The sequence below is a fragment of the Plecotus auritus genome (assembly GCF_963455305.1).
Source record: "Plecotus auritus genome assembly, chromosome: 1".
Taxonomy (NCBI): Eukaryota; Metazoa; Chordata; class Mammalia; order Chiroptera; family Vespertilionidae; genus Plecotus; species Plecotus auritus.
In genome coordinates, this window is record NC_137770.1 from 157,907,156 (window position 1) to 157,920,849 (window position 13,694).

At 38.2% G+C, this 13,694-nt stretch overlaps 1 protein-coding gene across 1 annotated transcript in view; it reads left to right on the top strand.

Moving 5' to 3' along the window:
* The window catches only part of ITIH5 (inter-alpha-trypsin inhibitor heavy chain 5), a 100,193-nt gene that overhangs the window by 33,570 nt on the left and 52,929 nt on the right, over window positions 1-13,694 (top strand). The window contains exon 5 of the mRNA XM_080679157.1: window positions 494-744. Coding sequence (XP_080535283.1) covers window positions 494-744 — 251 coding nt within the window. The remainder of the gene's footprint in view (window positions 1-493; window positions 745-13,694) is intronic.

Below are 13,694 nucleotides of genomic sequence, written 5' to 3' on the forward strand. Positions count from 1 at the left end.
GCATGCCAGCTATTGGGGATCAAACCCAAAACTCCAGGCATATACCCTGACTGGGAATCAAACTGTGACTTCCTGGTTCACAGGACAATGCTCAACTACTGAGCCATGCTGGCCAGGCTAAATTAGCTATTTTAAAGTTATATAAAATGACTGGTTTATTTGGCCATAATTCAAAAAAGAGAATGCAATTTACATCTTGACCCCAAATTCTCTTTCCAGCAGTTCACCTATTACAGCATCCCCTTTCCCCTTTGGCCCCTTGGGTCTGACTCAGGAAGAGGGAGGAGAGTTCAGTAGTGTATGAATTCTCTACTCTTAGTATCCTTTGGACCTTTGCAAACTTCATCTAGTACAAGCCTTTACTCCTTCCCCACCCCCTGTGCTAATTTTTACTTTTAGTTTGTAAGGACTGTTACAGTTTGGCCTGTGCCCCAAGGTGACTTGAGGGAATCTGGCTTTCTCCAACCCTCTATCCCTTTTCTCTTGCATACAGGGAGAAGGGGACTGAAACGTTCAGAGCCTCCGTAGTCATTCCCAGCAAGGACAAAGCTGTCTTCCTCCTGAGTTATGAAGAGCTCTTACAGAGGCGGCATGGGAAGTATGAGCACGTCATCAGTGTGCGACCCCAGCAACTGGTGGGGAGGCTGACAGTGGAAGTGAATATTCTGGAGAGTTCGGGCATCACGTCCCTGGAGGTGCTGCCTCTACACAACAGTAGGCAGAAGGGCAGCGGAAGGGCGGAAGGTGAGTGGCGCTTGCTGGACACGCGCAGACCTTCTGGGGTAATGCAGAGCTGGGCGTTGGCTTTAGAGAAATCTGTAAACCAGATGGCATCCCTTCAACAAAGGCTCTGAGTGTTTTTGGGAATCTAAATGTGCAACAAAACAAAGATAGTGCCCTGTACAATCTTTTTTCAAGCTAGGGTTTATCAAGAGAGTTAAAAATGTTTCAATTATTTGACACAGTAATCTCACTTCTGGGAACTTAACCTGGGTGAAACACCTAAAATATTGGTAATGTTATACGTATGAACCTGTTTGATAATTTGTAGTAGCAAAAACATTCTATCATCCTGAATATTCAATCATACATGCATAATAAGTAAAATATGGTTATAAACACGATTCAGCATGTTACAGGGGAGAAAAGACACAATTGTACATATGCTATAATGTTAAATATGATAACTTTGTTAAATACAAATATGACAAAAGACTAAGAAGTTATATAAAATAATCATTTTATACTAGGGGTGAGGGATTATAGGGTCATTTTCTAAAAATTTGTTTTAAAACTAATAATTTATATTAAATAATCACTTGTGTTTTATCTTATAGTACCAGAAGGCTTGGACAGATGAGTCCAAAAATTGCACCAGAGCCCTAGCCAGAGTGGCTCAGTTGGTTGGGTACTGTCCCATGCACTAAAAAGGTTACTGGTTTGATTCCCAGTCAGTGCACATGCCCTGGTTGCGGGCTCAATCCCCAATAAGGGTTGTACAGGAGGCAGCTGATTAATGTTTCGCTCTCACATCAATGTTTCTCTCTCTTCTCCCCCCCTTTCTAAAATTCAGTACAAAATCTTTTTTAAAAATATATTTTTATTGATTTCAGATAGGAAGGGAGAAAGAGATAGAAACATAAATGTTGAGGCACTAGTTGGTTTAGCTCAGTGGATAGAGCTTTGACCTGCAGACCAAAGAGTCCTGGGTTTGATTCCAGTTAAGGGCACGTACCTTGGTTGCAGTCTCCTTCCTAGCCTGAGCCCTGGTCAGGGCATGTGCAGGAGGCAACCAACCGATGTGTTTCTTTCACATAGATGTTTCTCTGTCTTTCCCTCTCTCTTCCACTCTTCCTAAAAATTAATGCAAAAAATATCCTCAGGTGAGGATTAACAAAACAAACAAACAAAAATATCAATGATGAGAAAGAATCATTGATCATCTGCCTCCTTCACTCCCCCTAATGGGGATCAAGCACACAACCAAGGTACATGCCCTTCACCGGAATGGACCTGGGTCCCTTCAGTCTGCAGGATAACGCTCTATCCACTGAGCCAAAACGGCTAGGGCTCAATAAAAAAATCTTTTTAAAAAATTGCACCAGAGTCAGAATGACAAGATCACTGTGACATTGAGATCAGAGAAATGGTAAGTGATAAGTGAATATGCAGAATCTTAATTCAGTCCCTGTGATTGCAAAGAAAGTGGCCCAAGATGTCTTCCTGTGTAAGAATATTTAGGGATGAAATTGGAAGGAGGCTGGGCAAATGACTTGATAAGTGGAATAAATTTAACACAATGCAAAAATAATCTGGAAATTACTTCTCCATATGAGAAGTAGTTTACTCTCAAACACTGGGGTGTGTCCTGGTCTGTAGGGGACTCAGGTCTTTTGTTATATGTTGACTCCAAACATTGAGCTTGACTCTCTCAATTCAGATCTAATTAAAATTTTAAAATATTGTCAAGGTATTTGACATTCAGAAATGGCATCAGATACAATACACTATTCTTATGTCATATAGGCAGCTGTGTGTATGGTTAATGGATTCTAGTTGTTATTAACTATAACCTTGGCAAAAAAATTACCTGGGCCCTGTAAGACTCGGCTTGAGCATCTGCAAATCAGGGGTGATAACTTCTCACAGGGTCATTGGAACTGTTAGTGTGTGTGAAGTGCCTGGCCCAGGGTAAGAGCTTAAGAATTGTTAAGTATTGTCATTACTATTATCATCTTATATTTACTTATTTTCTTTGCAAATCTTACCACTTTTATTAGCTCATAAGTGTGATTTTGGAGGCAGGTCTTTGTCTGATTAGCTTTTATCTCCTTAAAATGCCTTTTAGAGAGTAGATAGCTAAGTAAGTAGCTGCAAATTAGAGAATAAAAGAAAATATATGTACTTTATATATATAATTGCAACAGAGTCAGAATAACAAGATCATTGTGACATTGAGATCAGAGAAATGCTAATATATATATATATATATATATATATATATATATATATATATATATATACTAATAACAAAGAATGTTCTTAAATTTCATTGCTTCCTAATTATAATTTATAGGGATTTTTTTTTTTATGTACAACTGTGTTTCCAGAGGGAAGATTCTTTGAGAGTTTGTAGGCTCTGAGAGGGCAGAGCAGCTGTGCTGTGTGTCTGAGGTGAATGCCCAGGACTCAATAGCTGTGTCCAGCCCCCCAGTAGGGGATTCTGAGGGTCCTGCTACAGTGATGAGAAGTATGTGTGTTTTGCCTACTTTTCAGAACCACTGTGACTCATCAGAGATGTGCGCAAGTGTTGTGTGTGTGTTATGTTTGGAGGGTATGAATCATAATTGTTGGCCTGAAAAGTTGCTTACTGTTTACATTCAGGGCCTGAGAGGAATTTTTCCGGACCGTTGATCTCTTGGGACCTGTTTATTTTTAAGAAAATTGTTTTCCTAGCACTTTGTAACAGAGCAATTACTTTCCCTCCAGAGCATGGAGGTTTCATAGGCATTTACCTGGTCGAGGTGCAGAGAATGGATTGCCTTTTTGCTCCTCATTCCCATCTTTCAGAGCTCAGCTGTTATTGTTTCTGCAAAATGGCAGCATCAGCAGGAGAGGCACAGATGTTGTGATTTTGTCTGGACACTTGCGTGTTTCCAAAAGAAATCCAGGGTAGAGATCAAACTAGGTTTGGCCTTGCGCCAGCATGAGTTGTCATTGCATGAATGTGGACCCAAGCCAGTACATTCCTCAGATGGAGCTGGTTGTGTTCAGAAGTCAGACTTCTGGAATTTCTCTAAGCAAATCTCAGACCACTGGACCCATTTTCATCTTTAGGGAAGCAATTCTAGATAAGGACTGCTGTGTGCTAGAAACTAGACTCAGCACTTTGCATGTATCATTATCTCATTCAACCTTTATAACTACCCTCTTAGGGAGTTTTTGTAAAATACTAAAAGTGTGAGTTTAAATTCCCAGTCTCTCCCTAGTTATATAAAAATGCAATAAAAGGCTAAAAGCAATATCACCTATTTTCGCCTCAGTTTACTTTCCTGGTATATCAGGATTGGGCCCAGGGCTACTGTATTGTCAATGAATGGGCTCCTTCTCAATCTATAAGGTAATTCTGTGAGGTGTAATTTGGATGCCAAAGTGTTATACGTTCTGGCTTATTAAAAAGTGTAACTCATGGTTCAGAATCTAAAAGATGACAAGATAGTGTACAGTGAAAAACAAGACTCCCTCTCCCATCCTCTTACCCCCAGTTCCTCTCCCCTAAAATATTTTGATGATTTATGGGCTTGATGGAAAGAGTATTTGAAATTCAAACTTTCCTAGAACATACTTGGGCTGTGTTATCATCTGAAAGCATACTCCAGTATAGATATTCTATCTGTGTGACTGGTTCAAGGCTGGTTATTTTACTCTCTGTGTTAAAAATTCAAACTTCCTATTGTTCCATGGCCCCCAAATTATTGCCCTTTCCCTGATTACAAATATTTTTTTGACAGAAAATTTTCATTTGTGATGAAATCCCTAAGGGATAGGATTAAAATAAAATGAGGTAAAGAAAGAAATAAGGTACCTTGCCTGTTTTATTCCCTTTTGCTTTACCTCAGTGACTCTCAAACTTGGTTATACTTTTATTGTCACCCGGAGAAATTATAAAAAGAAAGAAATGTAGATGACGATTCCTACATTAAACACTTGAATTAGAATTTGTTAGGGTGAGGCCTAGGTAGCTGTATTTTTGGGTGTGATAGTCTATGAATTTATATGAGAAACTAAGAATTTATATACAGAAGCTATATGAGGCCCTAGCTGGTTGGGCTCAGTGGATAGAGCCTCAGAACTGAAGGTCCCGGGTTCATTTCCAGTCAAGGGCTCAATCCCCCCCAGTAGGGGGCATGCAGGAGGCAGCTGATCAGTGAGTCTCTCTCATCATTGATGTTTCTCTCTCTCCCTCTCTGAAATCAATACAAATATTTTTTTAATTGCTTAAAAAAAGAAACTATATGAGTGATTTTAACATGTTAATTTACTTGTAAAGCTAAAGTAATGCTGAATATTTTTTTCTACCACTAACCAGAATAAAGAATATAAATGTATTTTTCATATTTTTTGCTTTTTTAAAGCACAGCTTTATTGAGGTTCAGTTTACATAGCTTAAAATATACTCATTTTAGGTGTCCAATTCATTGCTTTTTAGTACACTTGTAGAGTTGTGCAACCATCACCACAATCAAACTTTAGAACATTTCTATCACCCCACAAAGATCCTTGTCATCTATTCCCAGTCATTCTCTATTCCCACCCAGCCCCAGGCAACCATTAATCCACTTTATAACTCTAGAGATTTCAGGTAGCTCTATTTTTAAAAGCCCCCAGGTATTCTGATGCTCATTGAATGTTGGAAACCCTTTGGACTTCCCAGCAGAATTTAGGGACATAAACTATGTCAGGATCTTGACCTACAAAAGCAGATTTTAAATTAAAGAAAGTTATTTCTTTAGTTTCAGGCGCCATCAGAACACTCTGACTTTTAATTGTTCTTAAAATGTCTATCACTCCTCTTTTCTACCAACAGGTTTTTACTATTGAATACTGGCCAACATAGAATTACTCACACAGTTGTTGGGAAGTAACCTTGTCCCATATTCAACTTCTGCTCATCAACATAGAAACTTGAGATGGAAAAGTTCCAACAAGCTATCCCAATGGGGCTAGTGTAATCTTTCTAACACAGTCTTAAGCTTATTAAACTAGGTATCCCATCTTCTCTTGGAAAAGACAAACATGATTATTTGGTGTATTTTCATGTCAGAGAGCTTCTCTACTTTCCACAGTTTCCACCACAGCTTCCTAAACCCGTGGGAATTGTTCTGCTCTTCCCATTCTTGCCCCCACCACTGTGAGAGAAGATGCTCTTACCTCCCAAAGCCTAGCTTAGTGTTTACCTTCACCCTGGCTTTTCCACACAGTCTGAATTCTTGTTTTCAAGAGTTATTTGGTGTTAGTTCCTACCCTTTTGTTTCCTGAGACTTTTCTTGGTACACTGACTTTGTTTCTAAGCCTCCCAGCTGAAATCCTAAGAAATCTCAACTCCTCATCTCTGTCAAAACTGACGGACCCATATGATGTTATCCTAATTTGACATTAAAAGGACATTTTAGTTTCAGGAATGAGAAAACTTTCAACTGTCTTCTTGTTTCATCATTGTCTGGTTAATCATTGAGGGGTGCTCTACACTCAAGAACACAGAAGACAAAGAATATCAACTTGGCTTTTAATTTAAAAAATATTCTAAAAAGACAACCTACAGAATGGTAGAAAATATTTGCAAATCGTATATCTGATAAAAGTCTAGTGTCCAGGATATATAAATAATCCTTGCAACTCAAACACAAAAAATATAAACAACCCAATTAAAATATGGGCAAAGGAATTGAGTAGACATTTCTCCAAAATAGATATACAAATGGCTAACAAGCATATGAAAAGATATTCAAGACCATTAGTCATTAGGGAAATGCAAATCAAAAGCGCAATGAAATACCACTTTATACTCACTAGGATGGCTATAATAATAAAAAAAAGAAACAAAGGGAAAATAAGTTTTGACAAAAATGTGGAGAAACTGGGACTCTTGTTCATTACTGGTGGTAATGTAGAATGGTGTAGCCACAATGGAAAACAGTTTGATGGTTCTTCAAAAAGTTAAACATAGATTTAACATATGACCTAGCAATTTCTCTTAGTATATACACAAAAAAATTAAACACAGGTACTCAAATACTTGGATATGAATGGTCATAGTAACACTATTTACAATAGCCAAAAGGTGCAAGCAGTCCAAATGTCCATCAGTAGATGAATGGATAAAAAAATTGTAGTATATCCATACAATGGAATACTAGTCATCCATACAAAGCAATGAAATACTGACACATACTAAAACATGGATGAACTTTGAAAACATTATACTAAGTGAAAAAAGCCAGACTCAAAAGGTCACACACATATTTATGATTTAACAATGGATGAATCCATAGAGATGGAGAGCAGATTGGTGATGGCCTGGGCCTGGGGAGAAAGCAATAGAGAATGACTGCTTAATGGTTACAGAGTGTTCTTTGAGGGTGATGAATATGTTGTAGAACTGGATAGAGGTGGTGGTTGCACTACATCATGAATGTACTAAATGCCACTGAATTGTACACTTTCTAATTTTATGTGATGTGAATTGTATCTCAAAAACATACAATGAGTAAACTTATATTTTAGGTTGTTAGACTCCCACTTCTTCAAGTGCCCTGGAAGTAATGTTTGCTGTGCTCTTCAGCAGTTAGTTATGTGTTCCTTTACATGCCTAAGAGGGCAAATAATAGGACTAGGTGGAACTCAACCTAGGGCTTGCTTTTTAATCATATCATTCCTATGTAAGCTTCCTATAAAATGTGGACCTTAAGATGATCCTAAAGTCTGAGGAAGCTTAATTAGAAGAGAATCACTCGAAATACAGTTTCATTACCGCTTATTTTAAGATGAGGTTGGTGACTCTGCAGCAGTCCTTGGGAATAGTTTGATGACTAGCCACAGGTCCTGCAAGATCAAGTCGCCTCTGACTGGAGACTAACACAATGTCTTGTATTTCAGTAAATGACCAAGAAGGGGTCAAATTGAATCTGTTTTAAAATCTTACGTTTTCTTTGTTTGGTTGTTGGTTAATCTCATGACTCTTTCTTTTGTTGTGAAGGTCTTTTAGAATTGTATTCTAGGCACCTAGAATGGTGCCTGCCATATAATGGGTGCTCACTAAGTATCTGTAAAATGAACTTAGGAATAATAGCTGTTGGCAAAGGAAAGCTGGTAGGTTTTCAACTCTTTCCTGGTTTAAGTTGGTTAATGTTGCCAGATCTTGGTGTAGATCATATTTTGTTGTGAAGGAGGGATTAGAAGACAGAATTTGGTTCCAGGAGATTGATCACAAAAATCTAGAACTCATCTTCTTTGTCAGGATTGCCAGATAAACTATAGGATGCTCAGTTAAATTTGAATTTCACATAAACAATGTCCCATGCAATATCTGTGACATATTTATACTTTAAAAAAGGTCATTCACTGTTTATCTGAAGTTCAAATTTAACTGGGCATCCTGTCTTTTTATTTGCTAAAAATCTGGCATCTTTGCCCTATTGACGGGCTGAATTATGACTGATTGTCACCCCAGTTCCAATTCCCTGTTGCTCTGTGTTCTCCCCCAGATCCAGTGTCCACCCTGCAGCTGGAAGGGCATGGCCCTGTTTGGCCTCTGTACATTTGCCAGAAAACAATCTGGTTGTTATGTGAGGGTTTCCAGCATTGTTCAGTGCAGAAATTATTCAGGTATGAATCATTTGGCTCCATAGATGGTTTTGTTTTGTTTGGTTTTTAATGCTGACATGAGAACACATTTTATCTTCTTTGTTCTGACATTGGCTGTAGTTCAGTCAGGGCCAGCTATGAGCAGGATGGCTCAGAGAGACCCAGGAGGTTGGCCTTCTTTCTTTAACTTGACATTGGTGCGCAACCTACTCTTCTCTGAAAGACCTCTTTTTGTTGCTGTCTTAGTCTGATGTGTGAGGTGGGATGTTGTCTGGGCATATGGCACTGTCCACCATAGCTGTGGCTGGAACCAGAGGTGGATCCAGGGCATGTGACATGAGTTACCTAGAACATCTACCACATTCACCAAAACAATTTCAAGATGATCCCTTTAAGAGCTCTTCTATTTACTTGCCAACTACATGCCAATGTGTTGAGTCATCCCCATGTTAAATGTTCAACAAGTTTGCCTTGAGTTCTCACCATGTTCCTGACACTGTGCTAGATGCTTGGAACATAAAAATATCAAAGATGTTATCACTGTACTTGAAAAACTTAGAGTTGGCAATTTAAAAAAAATATATATTTTATTGATTTTTTTACAGAGAGGAAGGGAGAGGGTTAGAGAGTTAGAAACATCGATGAGAGAGAAACATCGATCAGCTGCCTCCTGCACACCTCCTACTGGGGATGTGCCTGCAACCAAGGTACATGCCCTTGACCGGAATCGAACCTGGGACCTTTCAGTCCGCAGGCCGATGCTCTATCCACTGATCCAAACTGGTTAGGGCTAGAGTTGGCAATTTTTAAAAATTAAAAAAGTTTTTAATTGTGGTAAAAAACACACATAACATTAAATTTTTAAAAAAATATTTTTATTTAAAAAATTAAATTGCAGTTTATATTCAATATTATTTTGTATTAATTTCAGGTGTTCAGCATAGTGGTAATCAATCATGTACTTTACAAAGTGTTCCTCTTGGCATTTCCAGTACCCAATGGGCACCATACATAGTTATTACAATATTATTGACTATATTTCCCTATGCTGTACTTTATATCTCCTTGTTTTTAAACTTCTAATCTGTACTTCTCACTCCCTTCACCTCTATCACAACTATTTCTAAGTGTACAGTTTAGTAGTGTTCTTTATTCACATTGTTATACAACCAATCTTCAGAACGTTTTCATCTTCCCAAAATAACATTCTGTATCTCCTTCCCCTCGTTCATGGCAACCACCGTTCTACTTTCTGTCTCTATGAGTTTGACAACTCTAAGAACCTCATATAAGTGGAGTCACATAGTATTGGTCTTTTTGTGAATGGATTATTTCACTTAGCAAAATGTCCTCAAGGTTTATGACAGAATTTTCTTCCTTTTTATGGCTGAATAACATTCCATGGTATGTATAGACCGCATTTTGTTCATCTACTTATCTGTCGCAGAACATTTGGGTTGCTTCCACTTCTTGGCTATTGTAAATAGTGCTACTATGAATATGGTGTACACAGGATCTTTGAAATTTTAGTTTTATTGGGTATATGACCAAAAAGTGGAATTAATGGATCACATGATAATTATATTTTTAATTTTTTGAGGAATTGCCATACTGTTTTCCATATTGCTGTAACATTTTACGTTTGTAACAGTGCAGAAGGTTTCTAATTTTTCCACATCCTCACCAACTACTTGTTATTTTCATGTGTGTGTGTTTTTTTAATCCTCACCGGAGGATATTTTTCCTTTTTTTTTTTTTTTTTTTTTTTTTTTAGAGAGAGTGGAATATCGATGTGAGAGGAATACATCGATTGGTTGCCTCCTGTACGTGCCCTGACCAGGGCCCAGGCCAGGAAGGAGCCTGCAACTGAGGTACATGCCCTTGACCGGAATCAAATCCAGGACTCTTCAGTCCGCAGGCCAATGCTCTACCTACTGAGCCACACCGGATAGCCCATGTGTGTGTTTTTTTAATAGTAGCCATCTTAATGGGCATGTAGAGTCAGCAATTTTGAATAATGAAAAAAGAAAATCCTCTGTAAGGTTGAATCCATAAAATGACACCCAGGCTTTCTAAATTATTGGGCCATGTTTTGCCTGCATGCACAAGGACAATGTCGAGGAATGTAACAGAAATCTCTCAATCTTATACTAGTTTGCTGCTCCAGCACTGCTCTTGGTGGACCTCCATTCAGTTCAATTTCAAGCACTCAGAGCAGCAGTTTCAAGTATTTGAGGTCTTCAATGGACACAAAATTATATTGGGCAGGAATAACGGGTGTTTTTAGGGGTTAACTGCTTTTAGAATGTGTGAAGTAGTTACATTGTTTTTGTTTTTATGCATAGTTCTCTGAGAAAGTTAATGAAATAGAGAAAACAGACTCAGTGATGTGTTCTTTTAGGAAAAAAGAGCATTGTATAAGTAGTAAAGAAAACTAATTTTCTAAGAAATCTGAGCAAACACCACTAAACTATAAAGTGATAAAATTGAACTCCTTCAGCTTAAATTTACATTGTTATTCTATGCTATAGGCTGCTGCTATATCTATACAATGCTATTTTCCTAAAGGATGTAAGATACCAAATATCAAGATAGGGGAGAGACCCCCCTTCCAATAAGAAAACTATATATATATAATAAAGGACTTATGAAGGTATTAAACCAAATTCTTTCTCATCTTCATTGTATCAACTTTATATTTCTCTTTTTCTCGAAACCTAGCTAGTATTTTATTTTAATTGAGGTGTAAGGACATATAACATTATATGAGTTTCAGGTGTACAACATAATGACTTGATATTTGTATAGATTATAAAATGATTACCACAACAAGTCTAGTTAAGATCCATCACCACATATTTAACTGAGCAAACCCCAAAATAAAGACTAAGCTAGAGACAGAGCAAGGCAAGAAGTAAACCAGTTTGCATTGCAGAAGTCCCTAAAGTCTCAGGCATTTTGGGCACCAGACATCTCAACAAGTGAACTTAAATATGGGGCTACTTCCAAGAAGTCGAAAGTTTGTGTATCCAGTAACTGCACCTTCTTAGCTGGCAGGAGGCTGGAGGCTTCTTCTCTATGGAGGGCAAACAGTGGATCACCCAGATGAGACCTGAGAAGTTCTCCTGCGCCAACAGCACAACTTCCTAGACAGATCGTTTCCCTAGAAGACTTGCCCACTTTTCCTTTCTTGGGACTTGACAATTCTTACTTTGGTGCCGTGGGGACCTTGGCAACAGAAAAGCTTCACACATGGATTTGGGGAGAATCGGAAACATATCACAAAGTTTGCAAGTAGCCGGAAAGAGCAGCAGATAAAGTGGTCGCTGGGAAGTAATTTGCTAAGGGTTTAAGCATGAATAGTTATGAATGTTACCAAATGCTTTTTATTGTTCCTACTGGAATTATATACCTTTTCTTCTTCAATTTCTTAAGTGATTCATTGAGTTAATTTTCTGGTATTAAAACATCATTGTATTATTAGAATAAACTCCAAATGGTGATGATGAATGACCTTTTTAACATTCTGCTGAGTTTGCTAATATAGTGCTTAGAGTATCTACATATATGTTCATGAACAAGGTTGCTTTTTTAGATGTGGGTCCTTAGAATTTATTGGAGAGTACCCCCTTCTTTTATTCTATGGATGATTGTATAGGAGAAGGCAATTACATTCTGGTCTTCATGCTTTGGTTGTGAGAACATTTTTTATTGTTGATTAAATGTATTTAATGATTTTTTAAAAAAGATCCATCACCACTCATTGTTACAGAATTTGTTTTCTTGTGATGAGAACTTTTTAAAAAATATATTTTTATTGATTTCAGAGAGGAAGGGAGAGGGAGAGATAGAAACATCAATGATGAGAGAGAATCATTGATTGGTTGCCTCCTGCACACCACCTACTGGGGATCGAGCTCACAAACCGGGCATGTGCCCTTGACCAGAATTGAACCTGGGACCCTTCAGTCCATAGGCTGACGCTCTATCCACTGAGCCAAACCAGCTAGGGCTGATGAGAACTTTTAAGATCTACTTTCTTAGCAACTTTCAAATATGCAATACAGTATTATCTATCTATCTATCTATCTATCTATCTATCTATCTATCTATCATCTATCTATCTATCATCTATAAAATAGAGAAATATGCTAATTAACCGGGATGCCGTAATGGGTCAACCAGATAGGACGTGGTTGCACACGCAGCGTCGGGGGCGGGGCAGCAGGGTCCTCGGTGTGCCTGCACTAGGGGAGGGCCTGATCAGCAGCGGCCACAGCTGCTTCAAGGGCCAGAGAGCGAGGCAGTGCCGACTGGCGACTCAAGGGTGGGCGACGTTGCATGATTTCAAATTGCGCTCTGGGCTCCTAGTTAACTATAATCACCATGCCCATTACTTTTTCTTTTAATACTCTATTGATTTGCTTGAATCGTGTCTTTATTGCTAACATCAAAGGGTAGTTGCCCAATTATTTACTGTATTTTTGACAGCCATATATTTAAGAAATCTGCCCCCTGGAGCCCATAGATAATTTAGTCTCTTTTCCAAGGGGAAATGAGCAGGCAGTGTTTGTTTGGACATCCTTTTGTAAAATATCCAGGTGTTGGCTGCTTTTCTCCAACTGTAGGCAACCCCAAGGCCCACAGGAAACAGAAGCCAGGAAATCCCTCCGTCAGTTAACCCAAAGGGGCGTAGCTTCCAGCTGATGTCCTTGTGTGTGGTTCTTTGCTCCTAAATACTGTCACCTTTAGACATGTTACACAGCAGCTGGCTTCCTTTTATCCCCATGTGGTTGTCTATTAAGAGAATGTTTACTTGTGAATAAAATCCATGTTCCAAGACAAAACTAAGGACATGCATTTTTGTTCTCTTCACCATTTACACAAAATGTATTAAGTGCTTTATCATTAAAAGATAGAATCGACGGGAGGAATGTTTAATAACAGTTGTATGCAAGCTTCCTAATCTTATGTTGACTTCTTAGAGAATCTGGTGAAAGCTATAGATTCTCTCTCTAGGAGAAATAAACATGTATGCTCTTTCATGCAAAGTTCTGCATTTAATTTCAGGAAGCTTCTAATTGCATCATATTTTATAAGGATTGTTCTCTACATGAACATTCTTAAATGCCTGTTATGAATGTTTATTATTATGTGACTTTTTTCCCCTCCAAATAATGATTATTTGTTTTTACTAAGCTCTCAGTCGTGTGGCGAAGCTTGTTATGGCAAAATGTAAATTGTATGTTATCAAAGAATATTTTAAACCCATTCATTGCCTTTCAACCTAGACAGAGAAAACAAGAAGCTGCTTCTGAGGGAAGAGGCTG